The following is a 25,985-nucleotide window of genomic DNA, read 5'->3' as shown; positions in this document are numbered from 1 at the left end:
CCGCCGGCCCCGCGCTTGCCTGCCTGCGGCCTCCCGCTGTCGTGCCTCTGGGACAGGCCCCGGCCCTTCAAGGCAGTGGGGTCCGCGGGCCTGGCTGTGCGCTGCTGCGCCTCAGGAGTGGAGGACTTTGCTCCTCGTCCCTTGTGCTGTGGGTCTCGGCTAGAGGGCTCTTGTGAGGGCTGGAGGTTACTGTGAACGTTCTGCTAACAACCCTTTACAATGCTGTGTGTTACCATGGGCATAATAAAATTTGTATCGTGGCAGTTGCTTGCTGACAAGATGAAGTTTAGTGGTATCAGCTGCTGTGGGGGTCTCAATTTTTGTGTCTGTATAAAATGCGGGGGGCAGAGGGGGAACATTCTTGATTATTTCAGTTTGTGGAGAAAATGGTTTTTTTCCCTGCAGATTCATGGACTTGATAGTAATGCAGCTGAGATCCTATGGTATCATGAGATCTCCATTTCGCACAAGTAACATTAGAAATAAGAGTCGGGCCTTAAGCTGTTCATCTGTTCCACAGAATGTGCATGTTTTCCACTCTTGGGAAGCTTAGCATTACAACATAAAACATTCTGGTCCTGATTCTGCCAGCTTTATTGAGGTGCCTCTGATGAAAGTACTTCTCAAGTCAGTAGATCTGACTTGTTCTCTTTTCTGCTACTGTGATGGATTAGAGAGTGATTTCCTTAGCATCACTGTCACTAGTAGTGGAACAGGATGGTTGACAGAATATAAACTCTTTTAATTTTTATGATTCTTTCAGTGAATGTGTTTGCTAGTAATATTAAAATGCTAGTAGTGGTCAAGCTGCCTGCTTATATGTTTGGGTGTGAACGTACTATTGATTAAGCTAAACTGGTACCAGTAATGGCATTTTTCTGATAATCTCTGTATCATGCGTAGACTTGCTTGAATTGTTAGGCAAGAGGAGTGCTTCGAATACACGTGTGAAGAGGTGGAAAAAATGTTTCTATTTATTACAGTACAGCATAGCTAGTAAGTTGTGTACAAGGAGGTGTACACGCCTCCTTGCTCTAGGTGTGTAGCTATTATGGACAGAATCTGTACTGAAGCATAACTAAAACTTGCTTGGACATGATGTATTTTTGCAGAAGTAAGACCTGCCGTGGCACACTGTGTCTGTGTAGTGACCCCAAATCATTTAGCCTGACCGCATTTGTTAGTGATTGAAAGATAAAGACCTTCACACCTTTTGCTTGGTCTCCGTGGAAAGTAATGAAACCGGGTAACCTACCAGTGCTCAAACCGTTTGGAATCAGAGGTGCAGCTTTCCTGGAAAAGCAAATGGCTGGAGTCTTAAGGGCACCCGGGTAACACTGGAAGTAGCATCATAGAGAGAGCAGTGTCCTACCTTGTATCCATGTGAAGCAGATTATGCATGTTTATTTCTGATTTTATAACAATGAGGTCTAGTGTATGCTCTCAGTTTTACTTTGTATGTATTTCATATTGCATTATATAAGGAAGAAATTCTTTACAGTGAGGGTGGTGAAATACTGGAACGGGTTGCCCAGAGAGGTGGTAGCTGCCGCATCCCTGGAACCATTCGTGGTCGGGCTGGATGGGGCTCTTGAGCAACCTGATCGAGTTGAAGATGTCCCTGCTCGTTGCAGGGGGGTTAGACGAGATGACCTTTAAAGGTCCCTTCCAACCCAAACCATTCTAGGATTTTATGATTAAAGAGGATGGTATTCAAAAAACTGTGTTTGGAGGGTATTAGGTAATTAAACTCCGAGGACTCAGGAATACCTTTAAAAGCTGGCAATTCACAGTGAATTCAACTTCCTTTTTTTCTTTTTTTGTACTGTGTGTATATTGTAACACTCGTGAGACAGTCTGTAATTGAAATGTCAGAAATCAGCAGTGTGAAAAACAAGAAACATTGTACCTGTTTAATTAAAACATAGTGAATTTCTTCACTGTTTAACTGAGAAGGGATTTGGCTTTCGAGCAATATCAAACAGAGTTTTTGAGAATAAAGAAGAAAACAAAGCTTCATGGAGCTTGTTACCTCAATTTTTCATTGGAAGGACCTTTAAAATAAAATAGTGCTGTGGTAAAGGAAATGGATGCTGTAGTAGAGGAAAGAGCACATCTGTTGTAGAGGCTGTGCCAAAATTCTTTGTGCTGAGATTTCTAGAAACAAAAATGGAGGTCATCAACTGTTTTAATTTTAGCTCATAACTCTCTCTACAGAATGTGTAAATTGGTTCATTTGGCATGCTGTTAAGTTCTGCCACAGAATTAGGAGACTCTATTTTTCAATCTTTTGATATTTCCTGAGATTGAATGTAGGCTTATTCCATTTTTAGTTATTTAATGTCTGGCATAAAATATAGAAAAGTACACATTGCTAGAAAAACAAGTATCGGTGTAACTAAAAGCTTGAAAAAGAGAGTCTCCTAACATCTTAGCTGACGGTGTACAACACAGAAATTAATGGCTTGATTTTCACACTAAGAGTAGGCAAATGTCTTTAATTGAAGTCAGCAGGGGAAAAATACTGAGTAACTCTGGACGTCAGTCTTGTACCTTGATTGTGCGAATGGCTCAGCTACCATCTGAGTTAATAGATGGTAGTCCATTGGTACGGCACCAGTTGCAATGCCTCCACTTCTGCAACAGTCTTGGTAGTACCAGTTCTGCTTTGAATCAGAAATTCAATCCATTTTACTATCCTGTCATCTGAAGATGTAATTTTTAAGACCTGTTTAAACAATTAGAGGTTTACCTATATTTTGTGAATCTACAAATCTGACTACCATTAATAGTGAAGTTAATATATTAAATGGGATTTCTAGCACGCACATAAATTTTGAACCAATCTATTTTAAAAGACACTTTTTTTTGTTGTTGTTGTAGAATTTAATTCTGTTCCTCAGTATTGCATTTTAGAATGTTGTTTTTATTTTTCTTTTTTCAGACTACTGTGAGTTTCGGAGGTCAGCCATGGGCATTAAAGGTTTGCAGGGATTTGTGGCAAGAGTTTGCCCTGATGCATGCAGAACAGTAGACCTGAGGGAAATGGCAGAAAAACATCGCATCGATCATCCTGATTTCCCGCCTGTTATTGTAGTAGATGCCATGAGTTGTGTTAGATACTGGTACACACCAGAATCCTGGGTCTGTGGTGGCCAGTGGCGGGAGTACCTTGCTGTTTTAGAGGATTTTATTAAAACTTTTATGGCAGCTGGTATCAAGCTGGTGTTTTACTTCGACGGAGTGGTAGAAGAGAAAAAGAGAGATGAGTGGATCAAACGGAGGTTGCAGAATAACAAGGAAATAGCCAGAATATTTCAGTTTATCAAGACTCACAGGAAACAACCAGGGAGAGGAATGTTCGTTGTTCCCTCAGCTTTACCTACTTTTACACGTTTTGCTCTGAAGTCACTTGGTCAAAAAACAGTGTGCACATTGCAAGAGGCAGACTTTGAGGTGGCTGCGTATGGTTTGCAACAGAACTGCATAGGAATTCTCGGGCAGGATAGTGACTACCTCATTTATAATACATGCCCCTATTTTTCCATTGAGAAGCTCCGTTTGGACAGACTGGTCACTGTTATGTACTCTCGAGAAGATCTTTGCCGTGCATTGGGTCTTAGTTTGACACACCTCCCTCTCTTTGCTTGCTTGCTTGGCAATGATGTTGTTCCAGAAAGCTTGTTGGAAGGCTTTTGGCATAAATGTTTAGCCACCAGTTCCCACAAGAATAACAGCTACAACAGAAGAACGAACATACTTCTAGCTGTAGCACATTACATCTCAAAAGTCCCATGCTCGTACAGCAGCCTGAAACACTTGGAAGAGATGCTACCTTTGGGATCGGACAAGACGTTACTTTACAGAGGAGTGGCGTCGTATCTTTTGCCCGGGCAGCAGTCCCCATGGATTCCTCCCAACGTAACAAATTGCGAAGTGCTCTCACTTCAACAGCAAACAGTCATGTGTCAGGATAAGGAAATCTTTCAGGTACCTTGTTTTTTAAAGCTTAATGGTAACTTTACTGCTATGACCACTTAGTGGAAGTTGGTAATGAGTACACCGAACCTATTGATAATAAATTTGCTTGAGCAAAATCTTCTGTCTGTTAAGTACAGCCATGATTAGGACTATTACATGCATCATGATGAAGGCAGATGCAGTGTGCTTAATTAAAACTGGTTCTTCTCTTTTTTTGAAGCATCAGACAGGTCAAATAATGGGGAGCAGCTCCTGTATAGGCCTACAGCTGGGTGTAGAGGTGTACTTCCCATGTATTGCATGATGTAATGAATTGCTTTTTGCTTTGAGAACCCACAGGTCAGCTACAGCTGGCTAGTGGTTTGCTTGGCTGTGCCTGGCACATGCAGTCAAGGTATCAAAGGGAGCTGTGCTAAGAATGCAGAAGTTGAAATTGCTCTTGTGCAAGAGATGAGGAAACTTCCTATAACTCTGTATGTCATGATTTTTTAGATCAGGTTAATTATTATTCAGATTCATTGTCCCTGGAGGAACTAAAAGCACTTTGAGTGGCTTGTTAATCCTTAAAGAGCAGGGCTGCACTAGCAGGTTTCACTTACGGCTTCCCATGTGGGCAGTGATGTGCTGGTGTTGGGGTGAGAAATGTCAGATTGGGTCACTCTGAGAGGGTGGATATATTAGCTAGGGTAGCCTACCTGGCTAATAGAAAACTGAGCTACCTTGCATCAGAGTTTATGCAGTAGTAGTAAGTCTACAGTATGATTCTGTAAATTCATGGCAACTAAGATAACATACTGAGATTTAATTAAAAAAACCCCAACTATACAAGGCAGTGTATTTTAGACCCCATATTAGCCATCTGTTACTCCTTATTTTATTAGGTATCTATAGACTCCAAATTGAGAGGTTTGTTGGGGGGTTTTTTGTCTCTTACTTATTTTGAGCATTTTCTTTAAAACTATTTTTCTGTTTCCTCGTATTACTCTGAAGTAATCTTATAATTTACATTTTCCTTTTCTAAAAAGACTCTAAAACATTTTAAAAATTAATTGTAACCTATACGATGCTCATTTCAGCTAAACTGCAGATATGTTTTTTTTAATTACCCACACATAAATACATGTTGCTTTTGACTGTAGTAGTTAAATAGAAGACATTATTTAAAAACCCCAACAACCCTACATCCTAATAAAGTGTTGAAAAATATTGTTTATGCTTGAAGTACAAGTCAAAATTAGCCAGAATGTAATTATCTAGGTTGGATTATAGCCAGGACAATAGTGGTAATATCCTTGCTCCTTAGGAGAATGGACCATGCGGTCTCTATGACAAGTGGTCATTATTTCTTGGCTAGATCTTTCATTTGAAGGGTTGCAGCTCCCTCACATCATGCTGAGCTACTGCTGTAATAAAATAATAATGTTTAGAAACTCCATGGAAGAATGACTCACTGTTGCTGCATAAATCCTATGTTAAACCAGTCACTGGGCCAAGGAAATTACAGTCAAAGTTGTAGACATGTTAACTTGTCTTTTACTTTTGTTACAGGTGTTTAAATATTTGTATACATAATGTGTGTGCTTTGCTTCATCTTTTGAAACCCATATGTAGTTCTGCTTACCTTGCACATAATCTGAACTGCATATAAATGACATACACACTGAGTTCCAACCCTGAGGACATGGCCCTCTGTGGCTGCATCTATCAGAAAAGAAGAGCATAACTTTCTAGCTGACTATAGGTGTAAATCAGAAGTATTTTTCAAGATACAGCATTGAATACAGCAATACTTTTGAAATTAGCTTGTATTTTTTTAGTACATAAGGATGTATAGATTATTGGTGAATTGCAAGAAACTAGTATTTTCAAATTATCTCACCTCTGTGGCAGTGGTTTGTATGAAATAGTTCAATGCTTCATTCAAATCATGTTTAGAAATACTTAACTCTGTTTTATACAAATGTAGATTTGGGGGATTACATATATTAGGCATACTGAACTATTTCTTCCAGGGCAACCATTAATTTATAGCTCTAAAAAAATACTCTAATGATTGTCATTGTACACAGAAGCCTATCATTGATTTTATGCTCATGTGAGAATTTCTTCTGAAAGTATGACATTTCGGTAGGATTAGTTTTGATCAGTAATGGCCCAGTGATTTACTGCAGCTGTTACTTGCTGAGGTCCCAGGCTTGCAGATTCTGGAATTCTGCAGAAATGGTGAATTTGGCTCTGGCCAGTGGTCTGGTATTTCCCAGAGAAAGAGGCTGAGATAATGGTGTGGATGGCACAACCCAACTAATACAGTTAGTGTGACAAATGCAGGGAACACAGAGCAGAGAAACTTCAGTGCCTGCTTGCCATACAACATGGGTACAAGAGAATTTATTAGTGGCACCCCATGGGAATAATTGGCTCTGCTCAGCTGTTTGAACACCCCTAAAGTTTTGGTGCGAGGTTGTGAAGTACATCTCTGTCTGGCTCTGCACTTGGCTAGTCCAGGTTGCAAGTGTTACTGGTTGAAATTCTGCACTCTCTAAGAGCAACTTTGTTGCTGCTGCATCTAAGCTGCTCCAGACCAGTGGCCCCTCTTTGTACTGAGGCTGCTTGTAGCCAGCTGCTGTAGCCGCATGTATCTGCATGGTTAATATGCAGCCTGGGTGATGCTGTGATTCTGCTTTTCAGCAACAGCCTGCAGAACCTGGTTTTTCTCACTGGAGTGGACTGTATTTCTTTCCTTGGGGAAGAGCTATTGCAAAGCAAAAGTGTGGTGAAGTAAAATATTCTAATTTCACCACAAAGTAAACTACGCAAAGTCAGCTTAGGAAAGAAATGGAGCTGTCTTATGTAGTTCATCTTGCAATAAAATTAAAAGTGTGGGTTTTGTCATGCCTTCACTTGCTATTTAAAGAGGGAAGATACATTTTCAGGTGACTAAAGGAGGGCAGCTCATTTTTCTGTGTCTGAATTCAGAAGTCATTTTAAGAATAATTACTCTCTAAAAAACTGTCATTAACCCCCCAAGTTTTAAGAATTCAAGGGGGGGCTAATAAAGGCAAAGATGAGTTTCCTGGGGCTTCCTGTCCACAAAAAGATAGATGTCTGAAAATATACTAAACTGCTGTTATTTGAAAAGGCACTTGATCCTTCCCTGGCCATTCCCTCCATTTCCACTGGCAGAGAAAGTAGTATTTCCTTGAATAGTGAGTACATTCTGTTACTTTTTGATCCTTCTTAATTTTGGAGATAATGCCTTTTTTCCTTCTTTAAACAACAGCTAGCTAAACAACAACATATCCAATCTGAAAATTATGCAATCTTCAATATCCTGAGTAATGGAGAGATTGACTGCAGCAACTCTTTGGAAGATGAATGTGATACAGAGATTCCTGGACAGGCACTTATCTACCGTTCTGCTCGTCAGCATATTTATTCTGTCTTGTTGGAATCTGGAAAAGGTAAGGATTAAACTACTTACACCATTATTCAAGTATATGTTCAACTTTAAAATAGGAAATCTTGAATTCATTGTTTCAGTGGTTACATCACCTTCATATTTAGGATAAAAACTGTGGGAGCTGAAGTGTGCTTCTCAAGCAATCAATGGAAAATGTGACAATGAAATTGTGGTTTTTCTACATGCTGTTCAATTTCAGTGCTTTTAAAGAGATTTTTAAACATTGGGGTTTTTTTTCATTGTTAAATGGGAAGTTGTGAAAGTTGCTATTGATCAAAAGATCAAGTAAAACAATGACATTTAGGAGATTTTTAAAAGTTTGAGAGGATATGAAACCTTATGTTGCTTTGATAAGTGTAGCTCCTGATAAATTAGTGAGTTGTAATGCACTTCTGCAAAACAGTAATGCACTGTTACAGTTTTACATTCTGTTGATTTTAAGTCTGCAAGTCTGCAATTTTAAGGATGCTGGATAGTCAAATATAGTTACTGTAGTAATACAGATGCAAGTAGTCATGCCAGTCATTACTATTTCTTTCTTCAAAGTGCAAGGAAATATGATTTTGGTTTTTTTTTTATCCAGTGGCATAAACAGTTTCTGTGGCAGGTATATATATCTGTGCTTCCATTTTGCTTTAAGACAGAGAATTCTTTATTCACAACCTTGGGCAATTCTTATGTTCTTAAGACTTCCATTAATTAAATGTTATCTTTATCATGTCTTTCAGGCAGTGAGTGGAAAATTAAAAATGTACTGAACTTTTATTTGTTTTAATGTGTTGATTTCTCCTTGGTAATCACTTTACATTTTATTGATGAACGTGCACCAGCATCAATATATCCATCAATATCCAAACTATGTGCTTAGAAAGGCACAAAAAGGTAATTAAGTACCTGACTTCCTTAAGCAACTAGAGGTTGAAGTTGTGCCATGATAGGGAAAAAAAATAGGAAAAACTGAATCAGAGTTTACATAGTCTTTGGAGAGAGTAACAACAATCCCGACAGTAATCATGCACATCTGTCATTTTTCATTTTTCGGCCTCCTGCCTCTAAATTTTGTGGACAATTATGACTTGGTTGCGTTTTGTTTATTCCTCTGAGCAGTAGGACATTCACTGATGTTTTCAGAAACACCCAGACCAAAACTTCTAATTAACAATTGTTGCTGTGCGATGGCAGGGTAGTAGGCAGATTTGCATTTGTGTTACAGTGTTTGTAGTACTCAGATGAAGAAGATTAGGACTGAAATACAGAAACATTAATTTAGAATCTTACTGAAAATGAAATTTGAACGTGAAAGAGGTCTTCTTTTAAGAAAGTGATTTTAGAATAAACCCACAGATAATATGTGTCATTTATTCTCAGTTCATGCTTCAAATTCCAGAGATAATTTTCTGTAGTAAATCATGGTGCACCCTCAATCCTTAACCCTTCCAGAAAGGTAGGGAGAGTGTGTCTGCATGGGCGCTCCTATTAAGTCTGCATTTTTAACGCATGCATCTACCTCTGACTGCTTTAACTATGTCACTTCCTAGTAGTTCCTGGGTTGTTTTTTTTATTCCGGTGTATAGTTAGTTCTAAGTCAAGAGTGTAGATCATTAATCAGGCTCTGTATGGGAATTCATAAGTAAATGTTTTTTTTTTTTTTTTTTTTTTTAATTTGCTGCTAGACCTACAAGGAAGTTTTGTTCTTTACAAAGTAAGTAGAATCACTTGCCCGTTTCCCTCAACTTGACTAGTTTCTGTAATTAAGTGAGGGGTAGGATGGGAAGAGGTAACCTACACCGTATGTAGGTGGTGGTATAATGTAGAATTACTTTGGATTAGCATTAAAAAGGAGCTTATTGGAAGGAGTCAACCGATTAAATTAGTCCACCTGCAGTCTGCTGCCATCATGATCAGTTGCTGGTGTAGCTCATTTGAAGCTAACTTGACTAACTCTACACAACATTTGTTTGTAGTGGAGATGTATGTTGTTAGTGATTGTCTTTTTTGTTCCTTAAGACCCCTCAATTACAAGATTCCTGTGTTGGAAACTGACATCCTTGCAGTTTGCAAATCTGATTGTTTACTGTTAAATAGGGGTAGCATAGCAGCCAACATTTAGTAAAATCAGCGGTTACAATTTTAGTAAGAACAGGTTAAAAAGAATGTTTCCTCTACCCTGAAACAAGAAACTGTTAGTTTTGAATGTCTAGGTTGAGATTTCCAAGATGCCTAAAAGACCCAAGAATCAATAGGAGCTGGATGTTGTCATATCCTTTGAAATCACCTGCCTAGACCATGCCACTTTGCCTGAAGCCATTGTATGATACGTGTTTCTTTTGCTGTCAGTGCCAGTTCAAGTAGTTCTCTTGCACAGCCACTCATTTCAGTCCCTGTGCAGCCTTTCAGTTGTGCTGGTGCAGCTGTTTGTGCAGCTGCATGGTGGCCTAGTTTGAGAAACTGAAAATAGCCCCTCTCTCTTCTCTCCCTTTCCTGCAGTCAGGTAACTAACCTGGTTCTGTTTTCCCATCTGACTCTTTTTTTGTGTAGCCACAAACAGCTGTGTTGAAGCAGCCCGAGGGAGTGGCAGGGAGCGGGAATGAGCAGATCAGCAGTTGCCTGAAAAAGTTAGCAGTGCTGCTGAAAGAATTGCTCATATAGCTATGCCTTTGGTATAGTTTGGTGTAGGGTAAGCATATATGTACCTTTACTCACAGAAATGTTACTAGAATCACAGCCTTATTTTTGACCCTACCAATATAAATAGGGGTTTGATGGTGATCCTCATAGTGTGGCATTTGTTGCCCGTGTATTTTAAAGGTATCTTTATAATTAATTGAGCTATTTCTGATCTTTAAGTGGAATATTATATATAGTGATATATAAATCATCAACTTTTAGCATCTTTCCTAGAAAAACAGTACTACTTGAAAAATTCAAGACGAAGGGGAAAATAACAGTACATAATGCACCTTGAGAGGCCAGCCAAGCTCTTTCTTTTGTGTGTGAAGAGTTCAGAACAAAGCTGGCAGGTTTTGGCACCAGTGCAGTCCATGGAAATACCTGCTCCTGCGTGACTGTTGCCAATTAGGAGGTTATGCAATGTAGTCTAAGTCCGTGGTCAGCTCCTGGAAGTCCTGGCATCACTCCCAGTTCTAACATTAGCAGGCCAGACCGACCCTTGCTTTGACACTGTCAAAAACAGTCTGTTAACAGAATTTTTGCCAGTTATCACCAGTGACCACTCAGGAGGGTTGGCATTGTTGCAGGTGTAGAGGAGCATACAAAACAGCATTTCCAACTGTCTTGTGTTTTGGTGTTTTGCACATAGTTGAAATTTTCCTTAGACTGACTAAGCAGTGCTTCCACAGGCCATTCAGAGTCTATTTAAATAAAGGTACTGATATTTTTTGAATTTCACTGGTGATACTCTCTATGTGCATTGTGGGGGAAAAAGTTTGAAAAATGACTGTTTTTTTCCAGAGATATTTCCATGCAGGGAGGGGTGACGTTTAGTAATCACATCTCCATTTTGTTCATGGTATGTTAATATGCTGTCAGTTCACAGCACCTTGCTTTCAGCTATATTTATTTGGCTACTTATGTGAACGGTAATATACTTTCGTTACTAGTGGACTATAATAGTGAAGAGCACTCAGCTGATGTGGTGCTACGTCCTGTACCAACATTCACATACCTTAGAATAACAAAACTAGAGGTTTCCTATTGATTTCTCTTTTTGCTGTGCTTGAGCTGAATGGGTGATGTAAAAATAGTACTTCATTGGCGTTTGGAATCGAGAGTCGTTTTGAGAAGTTGTTCTGTGAGTTGTGGAACTCATAAAGAGCAACCCTCTCCAATAGCAAAGCTTTTCTATTTCTGTGCTCCTTCCTACCATGCGCTTAACTTCTCCCTGTGTCCTTGACAACTCCCTCCTGCAATATATGGTGTTCTCAAGTATATTGCCTCCCGCTCTCCCCAAATCCCATCTACCTTTTTATTCAGTTCTAGCTCTTCCATAGTTACTTGTGTATTGATTTGCCATCCAGTACATTCAGATACAACAGGTAACTTGACTTTCCTGCCTTCCTTTCAGTTGGTGCCCTAATAGGATCCCTCTGTCAGCTGAGTCACCAGTTTCACAAAATGTTTAGGAATTTAATACATTTGAAATCTCTTCTCTCTGAGATTTAGTCAAAACAGCAGTGCATCCATGAATTAATTAAAAGACAGATGTCCTGATTGTATTAGGCTTGCTTCCTTAAGAAGCCAGGCTAAAATCTGGGAGGCTGTGAGCTAAACAGACTGAATAAAGCAGAGTAATTTACATAATAAATCTTAAACCACAATGCTAAAACATCAGAATGTTTCTGAAAGTGACTTTGCGATATTAAATTGGAGGAGTTTGTTCATGACATAGCATTATCATAGGCAGTGATTTATAATCAACATGTGAGACTATTCAGCTACTGGAATGTGAAGTTTAAGGCTTTTTTTTTTTCCCCAGTGTAGGCATTTTTCATTTTATTCTTAATGTCATCAGTTTTTGAACAGTGAAACATGGCAAGCCAGGTGTAATGCTGTTCTTCGTAGTCCAGCTGTTGGTTCTTCAGTCCCTCACCTTTGTTGGCAGTTTATGCTGCAGGTCCATGGGTGAGGAAGGAAGAAGAAGTAGGGCTGTAAAACAGATTTTTGTTGTGTTCTTTCCCACTCTCTTATCCCTGACACTTAGAACTCCATCTGAGGAATTTCTGCCCTTGCACCATAGCACACTACTTGTTCACTCATGCCAACAGTCATTTGCAGCACTGAGCTATGAACAAGATCAGGAAATAAATGTGACCAAAATTTTTGGGGTGATGGAGGGGAGCATTGGAGATGTTTGTTTGGTTTGTTTTAAGCTAGATGAAGTTTGTGATTAGGGTTCATAATGTGGCATCGGAAATACTTGTATAATAAAGTGCAGGTTGATTGGAATTGATGATGAAAGGCAGGAATTTTTGAGAACAGTGGCTTCAGCACTGGGTGAGAGCTGGGAGGAATTAGAGATGCAACTCTGTGAAACTGGAAAGGGACAAGGGAAGGAAAAAAAAGCTTTGAGATTTGCCTGGAAAAGATTTGAAAACACTATTCCAAGTGCTGTGGGCTATCTAAATCTGTTTACTTCATACTGTTTAACGAATTACAGAGAGTGGAAATTTAGGGCGCTATGGCATGGTTACCATAAGCAAAATCTGGACAGAATGCAGAAGCACTGTTTATAACAATTATAATGATTCTAGGGGCTTTTTATGAAGACTTGCATTGGAATTATTATGAGCTGACTATTGGAAATTGGGTAGGCTGCATTTCAAAAATTCTTAAATGCTTAAGTTTTTTCTGAGGGTATATTTTTTTTTTTTTTTTTTTTTTTTGTTAAAGCATCAAGTAGTTATATGCACAACTCAAGTAGTGAAATTTTTAATTTAAGAGGCACCCTACTCTTTACCTGGGGGGTGGGCCAGAGTTGGGGTTAGAGGGTAGGAAGCCACTTGAGCTACTATGCATAAACAATCCCTTTGTACTAGATAAAAGGTCTGGAACAATGGGCTGTAAAAGCTCTACATCTGACAGTGGGATGACTCCATTGCTGTCAGCTTTCAAATAGCCATCAAGGCCTCCTTATAGAGATTTTGTCTCAAACCCTGACACAGGAAATGTCAGGGGAAGTTGGGAGGAGAATCATATTAAGGACTGCCTGCATATGTGGCAGTGTGACAGCGCTGAGAGAGGTAGCTCATGTACGTCCCTAAGCTATGCCAGATGCTTCCACGGCTTCCTGAACTGCCTTGCAATGAGAAGGCCTAAAATTGGCTGAAAGTAATTTTAGAATGCTTTCCACAAACTCTTGTGCTTACATTTTTGGCTGCAGTTCCCAACTCCAAACTCATGTTTATAGTACATAATTCAAACTCTCTTCATTTGTTCTATGATTTGTCATAAAGATACTAATTTTTCTTGGTTTGTTTTTAAAACAGCTGAGCAAACAAGTCATTATGAAGTGCCTTTTATTACTTCAGAATCCCGATCACCACTGCTTCCAACTTTTACAGTAGTGTCAATACTTGCATTTGACTTACTGATCCAATTCTGTCTTTCTTAGGTGGAGCTTATCCTTTGGTAAAAGAGTGGTTTGTCTATTTTGGAAATCCTCTCCAGCAGCCGGAGCTGATACAACCTGTACAACCTTCTATTCCAGGTAGAATAAAAGTGTGTTTAAATCTGAACTGAAATAATGACACCACTGAAATCAGGTTAGACAATCCATCATCACATGTTTGATATGGAATCCAAAATGACTATGGAGAACAAAGAGCTAAAGTAGAAATGCTCCATGCCTGTAATTGTTTTTAATTACCCTGTATAATTATAATAGGATTCATCTTTGAGCTACATGTTACTGCTATGTCTTATTAAACCCCGTGCTAATTCAAACATCAGTTCTAAAATGCAAGCAATTTCTTAGAGGTTCTAAATACTGCTCTGAGGCCAGGATAAGTGGTGTGTAGGGCCATATTAAAATTCTTCTTTTAAGCTGTTTGAGAGAATGTGTTAATGACACTGGTGGAGAATATAAAAAGGGCCATTTTTAGATCACCTGTGACAACCCAAAAAGAGAATCCAGCTTTCAATAAAAAAATTAGGCTCTCTGTTTCTGTGAAGCTGTTTCTACTGTCTTAAGCATCAAGTGTTTTGTGTGTTCTTCTTCCCTTTCGTAGAAGACATACTCGTGAACACTCTCAGTGAAATTAGTCCTGGGAGGAATGCATTACATTTACGAGGAAATATGTACTTCAGTGAAAAGATTGGGCACTGTATATGTCACTCATCTCTTTGTCACTAAATTGTATCGTGCAATACAAGTTTAGGATAGGAAGTAAACAGTACTGTACCCGTTTTGTTATTTCAGAGGGAAAATAGTTCTAATTGTTCATTTGTCCATGCTATTGTAGTCATAACACCTCTACTTTACTCTCACAGCTCTCTCTCTCTGTCAAGTCATCTGCTATCATGTGGATCAGGACCTCAGTGGTTTTTTAGTCTTTCATATGAAATTAATTACTTCCATTGATGTACAATGCCATTGCTATCTTGTTAAGAAAAATTATCTACTCAACTTTTTGAGAGTAATTACTAGCACTTCTTTCCTCAGTACCCAGAGCTTTCTGTAGCAGTCTTTGTTCTGATCTAAATCCAGACTCTGGTTGAAGTCCAGATTCAGAAGAAGTTGAAATGCATGCACTTTTTTTTTTTCTTTTTTTTGTTAGGGATTGCTTTAGAAACTACTTGTTTTTCTTTAATTTGCTAGGGCTATAGTAAATTTTCTCTTAAAGTATCTTAAGATTGTACATTTATCTTCATATTTGAAACTTATATTTAATGAGAGTCAGAAAAACAGTTGCTCTTTAGATATCAGCCTTTTCAAAATACTTTTGAGAGGAATTGTTTGGAAAGAAATGAGTTACGTAGACAAAGTACAAACAAGGTTTCATTTGATATACAGTAGTTTCACTGTCCAGTACCCCGATACAATATTAGGAGAGTGAGTGTATAATTGACTTGATAGCATAAAATTGCTGTGAAATTTTCCACATTGATATGAATACGCAGGGTAAAAATTGATCAGTCTGTCCTGTGCAACTGTTTTATTTCGGCATACAATGGTTTGGGAACATGCATTTGTAAATCAAGCAAACAAAGCCCAATGAAGTATAAACCATACCTAGGTAGTGACATTTCAGTTTGCATGGCAAATATACTCTATTTATTGTAGTGAAATTTTCCTTCCCAGGTAGTATAGTAACTTCCTCCCTTTCTGGAGAGGAATCCACTTAATCTCATGTGCTCAGGTTCTACACATGCTACACATAGAACCCACATTCATGATGACAATAAATAGGATTTAAAATCACTCTGTGTGTTTATAGCAACCACATAAGAGGAGTTTATAAAACCAGCATCTTTTCAGCCATAATCTATACTAATTCAGCAATGAAAGGCTGTTCAAGCAGACTATTAAAAAAGGGGAGGAGAACTTCTAGTGTTTATTTTTAGTGCTCTGTTGTCATTCCTTCAGCGAACAAATATTTTTCCAGAATTTTTGCAGTCCATATTTGTATGCCTTACATTCGCTCATGCATCTTTTATTTTCCACAGCATGACTTTCTAATTCACCAAATAAGGTTCTCAACAGCCCATCACATTTTTCAGACAGGGATCATATTTAGAGCTAAATTTAAAGAAGTTGTTATAGGATGTTAGAGTTCAAAGCTGTCAGGGAAGATCAGGTTACTCAAAAAAGAGAAAAAAAACATACCAGAAACTATTTGAAAAAATCACAGGTGCAATTAATCTGGGAAGGTTCTTTGTTTTGTCTTGCTTGGAAAAAATTATAACCTCATTGTCGCAACTACTTTAGAAGTGTACGGAAAATATCTGGGAAATCATGACTCTACTGAATTTGATTTAGATTAAAAAGGCTGAAGAAAGAATATTTGATATGAACTTTGAATTTTAATGTGCATAACCATAAATATTTTAAATTTTATAAAAAAAAAAAAGTAGAATTCCCACTGATTTTTTTTATGTATATAAAACAGTAGAACTGTCTTGCATCTGAAAAGCTTGCAGGTGATAGATTGAGTATTAGTTTTTTTTTTTAAATGAAATATCGAATCCTAAAGGCTGTAAGATGATAGCTTAAAATAAATATAAAATATAGTGTGTATTATGTATATGTATTTTTCTTGAGCAACAGTCTTCTGAATTAGCATCCGTGCTTGCTCATATTGTCTGTCTCTCTTTCTCCCTTCTGGAATGTTTCCTTTCAGTTGAATGAATGTGATCATGATGTTTCCCACACGTTGACAGAGCAGCACTTAAATTCATACTTAATTTCTCTGAGAAATTAATTTTGTTAGAAGATCTGTGATCCAAGAAAATATTGTTTAACATCTACATCCTGTGAACATAGCTGATTTATTTGGTGTGTGTACAGTTTATATGGAACAGAGGAAGTTTTACTGGAAATGTATAGAATCTCCTTTTCATTTTATTTCTGAAAATATGTAGGATATTCTAGCTTCATAGCACAGGAGTCTGGATGTACTTTCAGTATTCTAATCGTTGCTTCTTATAGGAATATGTCATGAATATGCTTATGTTCAAAATGCTGTCTCTGGAATGCTGCTTTAATGGCCAGATTTAATTGGCATTTGGGTTTATGGCATCTTTAAAATTGGCCACAGTTGTTGACAAGTTAATGTTGAGCGTTCCTAGCAAGTATATTTTTATCAACTTATTTTTATTGCTCAGTGTGTAAAACGATGAAGTGTTAAAGTTCTATTATTGGTGTTATAAAATGAAATTTCGATAGTCACTATTTCAAATATACATAAACAGTTAAATTATACATTTATATCTATATACACAATGATGACATATTTTAAGTTGGTATGAATGTGAGGGTCACCTCTGTATAAGCCTTGAGTTCAAGGATGTCATAGTATTAATGCATTCCACGACTTTTGCATGCATTGCGTATTCATGTCAGTTATTGAAGTTCAAACACATTAAATAAATATTGATGTATTCCCCTGAATTGCTCTTGTTTACCATTATGCTTTCTATATGACATGTGAATGAAAAGGAAAAAGGAAAAAAAAAATTGAATCAATGCTTTTCCCTTAACTTGTTGGTTGTCCATTTTTGTGTTTAGGCAAGTAGTACCTCTTGATCTCCATGAAGATCTTTGTGGTACTCCTCTTCTTGGAGTTCCCAAAGACTACAGTTTATGTAGTACTGGATACAGTTTTCACGCAGTTTTGTGCATGTTGAGAATAGCATTGTTTGAGTATCTCTCTAATTCATAGGAACTTGTGGTTCCTACAACCCCGGTAGGATAGCTAATTTTCTCATGACTAATCTTCACAGTAAAGATGCATCTGTTATACATATATTTTGTTCCATTTCTCAGATGTTTTTGTTACTCAGTTTTGGGGTTTTTTTAAGGTTAATGTAGTAAATATTTAGATGTGTTCAGAAAGTAAAATATTTCTCTTCCTTATCCACGTAAATTTCTCTCTTTCAGGAATGTTTTCTAATTGCTGTAAAGTATGTAGTGAGGATGTAACTTGAGCAGAGAACAGTTTTGGGGGTCTACTGTATACGAATCTTATGTCTGTTGACTGTACTCATGATGGGAGGGCCACTAAACTTCAGTGTATTTGTTTCTTTGTTTTCTCTCTTTCATTTAAGGTTAATATAATGGATCACTCTTGGGTATTACATGGAATTTAATTGCTTGTAGGAGAGATCCTTTCAGAAAAATAGCACTTTTGGTTGGTATGTTCCAGAAGGAGAGCATCAAGTTTTCTTTCCCAGAGTAAATAACTCATAATTCATCAGTACCTCTTTTTCCCAGGCACAAGTAGATGTTGTTTCTGAAAGTATAAGAAACTGTTTATGGAAGAGATGTCTTGAATTTTTGTTGAGCTCTCTCAATATAGATATGTAATCTTGACTATTGATGTAGTTCATGGTTTTACTCTGAAGAAGGAAGGATTTCTATTATTAGGTATACCCCTGGATGCAATTTTAAAAAACTTTACAGATGGAAAGAGGACTTTCCTTTAACTGATTCTTGTCGTGTCTCTTCATATGCAGTGGATTGGGAACCTTCTGGAAAGCAGACACCATCAAAACTATTTGACTTGACCCATGTAAAACACTTTAAAGTTGCTGAGCCTTCGTAGGAAAAGTTGGCTTTGTTTTGGTTTTATGCATGTTATCTTTGCTTTCTTCCTGGAAGTCAGTCTCTGCTGTTCGGTTTTTTTGTTGGTGGTGTGGTGTTTTTTTGTTTTTTTTTTTTTCCTTAAGGCAGCAATTACCAGTATTAAAACCACTAATCTGAGTCTTATTGTGCTGTCTGTACTGGCCTGCTCACTGCCAGTATTTGTGTTATTGCTAACCTGCGTTTCCGACTCCAATCAAGCAACTGGTATTTTTCTTAACATATGTATTTCCCTACAAAATAAGGTTAGAAACTTACAGGCTGTATGATGGTAATTCTTTACATCGTTAAAACTTTGGACAGGAGAGTTAGTCTTAAAAATAGTGAAAGAAACCTCCATCAGGGAGATGAAGAAAGAAAAAACCTAACTTCTCTTCTAGTTTCTTCTATTTCTTCCAAAGAATAAGTACCATTTGGTTAATGGGCTTTCTTGGTTAAATAAACATTGCCTATGTAGATTTCAACACGTTGTTGCTTTAACCATTTATTATCACCAAGTGTTCTTGACTGGACTACAGCTGCTGCATGTCACACAAAAAAGAAAAGTTGTTACCAAATGTAGCTTAATTAGTCTGCATTTAAAATTCACACCTCATTGTATTTAACTACAGAAGCAGCAGTACTTTATGGGAGGATTCTGTCTTTAATTGGGATTCTTAGGCATAACCAGTTAGCTGTTCTGTTATTTCATGTGCCTTGGTGTTTATTTTGATAATGGATTAAATGTAATTTAAATGGGGACCAAATTTTACATTAGTTCACACATGTCACAAGCTGGGAGATGGCAACATGGGGTAAATACTAAGGACTGAGAGACCTAGGTGAATGATACTATAGAAAGTGTGGAAAGATACATTATACATAACTGATGACAGTTCTTTTGTGTGTGTTTGCTACAGCGTTTCATACAGTAGCCTAGGGAGTGCAAAATACCAGATAGCCTTGATTTTTGTTCCCAAACTGGAACCTACTGCAGAGGAGTGATACCAGCACATTGTTTTGTGGAGAATGTGTTTGCCAGCAAATGGCATAGGTGACCAGTTTGTTCATTAAAACAGGTGATTATAAGGAAGGCAATGTGAGGATCCCTCAAGGACCACGATACGCTAGCTCTAGGAGAGAGAGAGAAGAAACAGATAGGGTTGTTTTCTACTGAATTACTATTTTATGATGAAGCTAACCTCATTTAATGCTATGGATCCCCAAGGGAGAGGATACACTTGTAGGTAAACTTTGTTCTTGTAAAGGGTAAAAGCCTGATGATGTCTGAAAGTTGTCTATATTGTTGTAACAATTGAATTCAGTTCACTCTGCTTAAACGTGCCTGCATTCAGTACAATTTGTTTAATTACAGGCTTTAATTTTTTGGGGGTTGGTTTTTTTTTTTTTTTTTTTTTCAAATGCCAGGTTTTATCAAATACATTTTATTTTCAACTTGCAGGTGCCAAGAGCAGATCAGTTTTTTCCTTTCACACTGTAGTGAGGTAGGCATGTTTTATCTTGTTGCTGCCAAGATAAAATAATGGATCTCTTTTGTAGGTGGAACACCTAATTTGAAAACACTGTGGTTTGCCAAAGGACCTGATGTGGAAAAGCAACGCTATACTACATTTCTGGCATGCTTTCACCTTCAGGATGGGATGGAAGAGCTCCAAGCTCTAGAAGCACCTGTTGCAGCATTCTGCTGCTTGCTGGCCTATCTTATGATGCAGGTAACTGGGACAGTTGCTTTTTCTTCACCTGTCAACCCTGATAGATATGACTGACTAATGAACTGTTTCTTGCTAGCCTGTGCTGGATTTTTCTCTTAATCTTTTCTGTAGGCATAGTTGATCAAATATAATAGTACTGCATTACAGTATTTTTAATTACTCCATTTAACATGCCTCATCCTGTTCAAGAAACACTTGGGGTTTTTTAGTAGTTAATCATAACTCTCACATGCCCATGACAAAGCCCCTTGGGCAGTTTAACAGAGAGTGTAAACTGAGGGATTTCCTCCGCTTTTTGGGACCTGTTTGCAAATTAAAGGTTCTCTTTTTGTGTTTCCTTTGTGTCATCAAAAGAAGACATTCCCTCAGGTGACTATTGCAGGCTGTGCAAGCACACAATATAAATACTTAGTCAGCTCTCACTACTTTTTCACACCGTCTTGTCAATTTACTCAGTTTCAAGCCATAACTGAGGATATGGCTCTTCTCATTAAATTCTGAGTAATAGGTGATTATTAGGTAGTAGGTCTAATTCCAAACATTTGGCCGTGTGCAGGCTGCCTTAATTGTAATAAAAAGGAACACAAGATTAAATACAATATTGCTTCACTATTTACATTTCTCTTAGGTATTTAATGTATTGTCTGTACCTGCCACCTCTCAAATGCTGATCTCACAAGCAGATTTTCCTTTCTGAGGATGAGAAAATTACAATGCCTTTATCTAATCTGATAAGTTCTGTTTCACTTTTACTTGCACACTGAACTGCATTTTGTCTTTTGTTTTGCTTTTCAGACTTTCCTTGATAACAGATTTATACTGGTGTGTGATATGTGAAAACAAGTTCTCCCTGACTTTTCCTTTATTTTTCCTTCATACGTGTTTGTTCAAACTTATATGTATTTACTCAATACACCATCTGGGAATTATACAAATAATCCATATAGCTTTTTTTTTTTCTTTGATTTTTGTATAGCAGGATATAAATTGAAAGTTTTTTGAAGGTGAAACTCATTAAAGATCATTTCATGCCTTGCTGTTTCAATTCAGAAGGGTACATGTCATGTACTTAGCTTTAAACATACTTCAAAGTGTTTTTCATATTTGGGTATGAAATGACCATTTCATTTATTTATTCTGCTATCCTGTACACAGTTTCATAGCGTGATTACTAAATTATTTGAGAAGGGTTTCTTTAGTGGGATTGGGAAGAGGAGCAACAGGACAGAACACCTACAGAAATGTGGATGTACTGAGACTTGATCACAGCATATTAATAAAATAGGAAAAAAACCCAAACTTAGGGATATCGTTCTCAGAACTTATTATCTGGTGGCTAGTGTTAAAAAGAGTTGAAAACAGTTTTGCAGCTCCTGTTTTCAATAAGAATAATAGCAGAGAGATCACGCAAAGGGCTTGGTCTGATGGAAGGTTTTTCATGGCGGTGCTAGTTTCTCAATACCTGTCTCGTTTTCCTGATTCTCTCTGCTCTTTGGGTTGCACTGATACAATCTACCCTGTGAACCAGACTAGGGAATTGATTTGGTTTAAAATGTTTTTCGTTGGTGAGTTGATCTAAACTTTGGTTAGGTCTCTGATATTGTCCATTTGTTTTCTTGGGGTGTTTGAGAGGAAAACATGAGAGCAAGAATGTCAGCAACCATGCTTTGAGCTGGCCATACTGCTTCCATTTGTTTTATAGCTGAGAAAACAGTGCTTGTCTAACCGTGGCCTAATTCTTGTCTTTACTTTACACTTTAGTCTTACATTTGTATTAGAGAGGAGAGGTGGATTGTTACCCCAAAGGTGATTTAAGTTGGGCAATTGTAGGTTGCCTTGAAGCAGCCTAACATAATTATTTCCTTCAGCTCATATGAGGGAGAAATAAACTTCTTAAAATTTTCATTACTTATAATTTAATTTAAGCTAAAACTTAAGTTTTTGCAGGATCCAGCATACTGACCAACCCATCTGGCTTCCTCAAAAATTATATGCAAGTATTTAATGAAAACGTCAGATGCTTTTTTTTTTTTTTAAAAGCAAGAATAAAATTCCAATAAGCAAATTTTAACTATATATAAAGAAAGTGTTGATTTGAAGAGCGATCTTTTCAGGGAGGGTACTTTTCAAATATCCTCCAAATCAAGAACAAAAACAGTGAAAAAAATACAAAATAGTGGATCTGTCTTTAAAGTTAGGGAAAGGAGTGAATGAGTTCAAATATCAAACTGTGGAGCCTCCAAAGAAAGGGGAAATTTCTCTTTCAAGCTCTTACAGTTTTGGAAGAAATCTGACAATGGAAGTATGATAACTCACCAAGTTCAGTTACTGAATAAAATATTTCTCTAGAGAAGCATTGTGACATTTGTAAGCATTTTGGCTGATCTGCTCTGTTGGGCGCATTTGTACTTGCAAGCAATCTTTGACTTTTCTTAGGACAAATTTGTGCAAGTATTAAGAATTCTTTTGTAGATGAAAGTCACTTTTTCCTGTTACTGCAGTGTAAAAAATGTGCAGGTTTAGTAAACCTCTCTTGTTGCCATCTACACAAAGGTGACACCTGACTTGAAATAAAAGGTAAAGTAGGGCCATTATCAGATCTTAGCAGCCAGGTGGAGTTAATGAATACCACGGAGTATTCTGAAACCTTAAAACTTTTCTGATACCCCTCACATTCTTGTGCTTTATGCAAGTTTTAACAGTCATAGAGGGCAAAGTATTTTACAATGGGATAAGCAGCAAGGCCCAATTTAAAAAAAAAAAAAAAATTCTCGGTAACAGTTGAATAATTTTTACCTTGAGGAAAAAATTATAGATTAATCCTCCTAAGCAAATAAATGAAGTAATTATAGATGGCTACTTAGTGGTTAGGATTTTTTTTCTATTGATTTCGTCAATACTTTTTTGTTAATTTTTCTCTCCTTCATTTTTTCTGTGACTTTTCGATTTTTAATAGTTGTAACAGATACTCTTAACTGATTGAAATGGGATATACACAACATTCCCCAAAAATCAAGCTGTTAAAAGAAAGGCAATGCAGAGTTTTAGTCAGCCTTTTAATTGTACTGTAAACCCACAATGCACATTTCCACACTTTGCAAGAGAAACCTTCTCTCAAGTTCCAATTAATAAAGAATTGTAGTGCTTTATGGGTCTCACTTAGAGCCCTTGTTATAGCCTCAGCATGTGTAACATATTTGGTCTTGGTGCACATGTATAGTGTATAGTGTTCTTAGAAGAAGAAGCAGATGATCAGGAATGGACTGGTACTGTCAGGGAATCAGTCCAGCTGGTCTAGAGGTACTGTCTTTCTCCTGAGGTGACCGTGTGCCTCTATAGAATCCCAGAATACTTTTTCACAGCAGTAAATGTCTCCATTCTCCTTTTTCTGACAGAAGTATTAGAGTGAACTTTTACATGAATTTAGAGTCTTCCTTTATGTTTGCCCACTCGAACATTTTAGGTTTAGCTTTCTTATAGTTGAGTTCTCTCCACTTCAAACCAAAAGAATCCAAGTATGTTTTGTTAAATCCTGAAATTTAGCTTAAAATAGGTAATTTAAATATTTTAGATTACTTTTAAAGTTTCCAACAGATAACTATGTAAGCATTTGAAAGAAATCCTAATGGTCATCACATCTGTGGCTCATAAAGGTGGTTTTTGTTCTGGGTCTTGATTATAAAGCTATTTATTTATTTTTTAAATCTCATTTTTTTTATTATGCTTAGTGTTATGCAGATGAAGAAATTTCCTGTTATTAAGAAACTCCAAGGGAAGAGGTGAAGGGAATAGATGAAGGGTGGGCATTTTGTTTGGTGTGTGGAAATCCAATATACATGGGTACTGGGGTATGCACTTCATTCAAGTTGTGAAAGTAAGTATTTTGTTCCCTTTAAGTGTCTTTTCCTAGTCAATGTATTCATGGTGGTTATAACTTCATGAGGTCACTGTGTTAAGTTTGATGTGCTTGAGCAAGAGGAGCAAGTTTTCAGAAAGTTCTTCAGAGCCTTCAGATAATGTGTTATTTTTTTAATCTGTTTTAGGTCAGTAGCCTCTCTCTGGAGGACTTAAATGCATTTTTGGCACTCATTCTCTGCCTCAAAGGGAAGTCATCTGCTCAGCTGGCAGGTTTGCAGGTATGGACTGGAATAATGGAGTAACATAAAATGTTCATGGTAACTTTGGGATAAATATTTTGGGGGAAAATTCTTCTGCATTAAGTTTTTTTGGATACAAGAACAGAGGGTCATGGTAAATGGATAGGCTTTTAATGTGCTACAGTTCATGTGTATACTTATATTTGTTAATCACATTTAAAAAAAAAAAAAAAATAGAAAGGACTCTTTCTAGTGGTTGCAATCCTAGGGGGAGCAAATTAGTCTTGGGTTTCTTCCTGACTCGGCTTCCAGACTTCCAGCTGATGGAAAATTTGTGATGGTGAATCCTGTCTTGAAACATTGCTTCATTCTTTTTTCCTGAGGAGGATAGTGTTTTGGGATATAAGTCGTATGAAAATCACTATATTAGATAACGTGTGGTACTACTACTTGTGGGAGAATGTAAGTGTAACATAAACCTAACCAGAAAAATGGCTTGTTACCTAATGTGGCCTATTGTAGTGAAGACCTTTTGGATCACTATATTTTGTAATTATTTGGGAGTTCTTTTAAAAATTTTCATATACGCTGTGCAAATACGGTTTTTTCCTTTCCTATGTTCTTGAATCCACATATGGGAAAGTAGGTTCCTAGGTGGTTATTACGGTAGAGCCATCTAAATAGTTATTCTTGCATATCTAATTATAAAAGAGTATTTTCAATCTTATAGCTTGAGATTGTATTCAAAGTATTAGCAATGTTATTATTGCTAATATTAGCAATATTAGCACAGACTGCACATCTCAATAGCTCTTCAAGTTGTGGGTTTACTTAAAAGTAAGGGGGAAAGGGTTAGAAATGGTTGAAACCTTAACATATCTTCACTCTGAAAATCCTACTTCTATTTCCAATAAATTCTGTTACTTTGAATAGTCCATGTTAGAGTTTTAAAAGTACTTTTAGCTGATAGCAAGGTAAATCAACCACTCCTATCACTATCGTTGGTTTCTAGTGCATGGGACCAAAATAACAAAACCAGTGTGATTCCAGTTTCATTATTTGATTCATTATAACAGATAAAATCCAGCCTTCTATCATTTTTTTTCCAAATTCATTATGTACTTGTTCTGCAGCTGATTAAGTGTTAGATCTCTGTAACATAAAGAAAGCAATGAGATGAAGGCAATATGGAAAACAGCAAAAACATATGATTTATTTCTGTCAAAGACATTATTATGTAGAGTGTTGCACTTAACATTGAGAGTATCGTTATTTTATCAAGCCTGTTGTGGCAGTCACTCAGTAAAAACATAAAGGAAGCCAGGCATAAGCAGGACGCATTGAAACAATTTGTTTATAGGTGCACTTACGGGTACTATTATGTAAGTTTCTAAAATGCTTGGAAGCTTATTCTGTTTGAATTAATGTCTTTGTGCGATTCATTTGTGTTGTGGTTCTATGAAATTAAAAATCTGAGTATTTCATCCAAACACATAATATTAGTCAATGTGTACTACTTACCAGCAGTCATTCTACTAATTCAAAGTTGTTCACAAAATTTTGTAACTTTCCCACAAAGCTTATGGCAGATCAGATATTGTCTGCTTTTCCACTGTTGACATAAAAGTACATGAAACATGAAGCTGATCTTACACTGTATCATGTATCGCTCTCTGAAGCGGGCAGTATGTTGTTGGAATTGACTTATGCATGCTATTGGCAGGTACTTTCCAAAGTTACATCACTCTGCTGCTTATGTAAGCACTTCATGCAGTGACACATAATGCCTTCTGCTGTGCCGAAAAACAACAAAAGATGTAATGCAGTTGAAATTTTTGTATCGGGCTATTTTGTAGAGCACTTGCTTGTCTTACTCTATTGAAATTCATGGCAGTGGCTTTGGTAGTAGTTTGAGC

The 25,985-nt window shown here is 37.2% G+C and overlaps 1 protein-coding gene across 3 annotated transcripts in view; it reads left to right on the top strand.

Annotated features, from left to right (window-relative positions):
• The first annotated feature begins 107 nt into the window (after positions 1–107).
• FAM120B (family with sequence similarity 120B) overlaps positions 108–25,985 on the top strand; it is a 54,318-nt gene continuing 28,440 nt past the window's right edge. Inside the window, exons 1-6 of one of the 3 annotated variants that reach the window (XM_035899709.1) lie at positions 108–443; positions 2,945–3,990; positions 7,262–7,442; positions 13,572–13,667; positions 19,800–19,972; positions 24,016–24,108. In XM_035899709.1, the coding sequence (XP_035755602.1) occupies positions 410–443; positions 2,945–3,990; positions 7,262–7,442; positions 13,572–13,667; positions 19,800–19,972; positions 24,016–24,108 (1,623 nt within the window). In that variant the 5' untranslated portion in view covers positions 108–409. Of the gene's footprint in view, positions 1,332–2,944; positions 3,991–7,261; positions 7,443–13,571; positions 13,668–19,799; positions 19,973–24,015; positions 24,109–25,985 lie in introns of all 3 variants that reach the window. The other 2 variants (XM_035899712.1, XM_035899710.1) reach the window with 2 other exon arrangements.

Source organism: Egretta garzetta, unplaced genomic scaffold, assembly GCF_000687185.1.
Source record: "Egretta garzetta isolate BGI_Z169 unplaced genomic scaffold, ASM68718v1 scaffold118, whole genome shotgun sequence".
NCBI classification, from domain to species: domain Eukaryota; kingdom Metazoa; phylum Chordata; class Aves; order Pelecaniformes; family Ardeidae; genus Egretta; species Egretta garzetta.
This window is presented reverse-complemented; position numbering and strand designations above follow the sequence as displayed.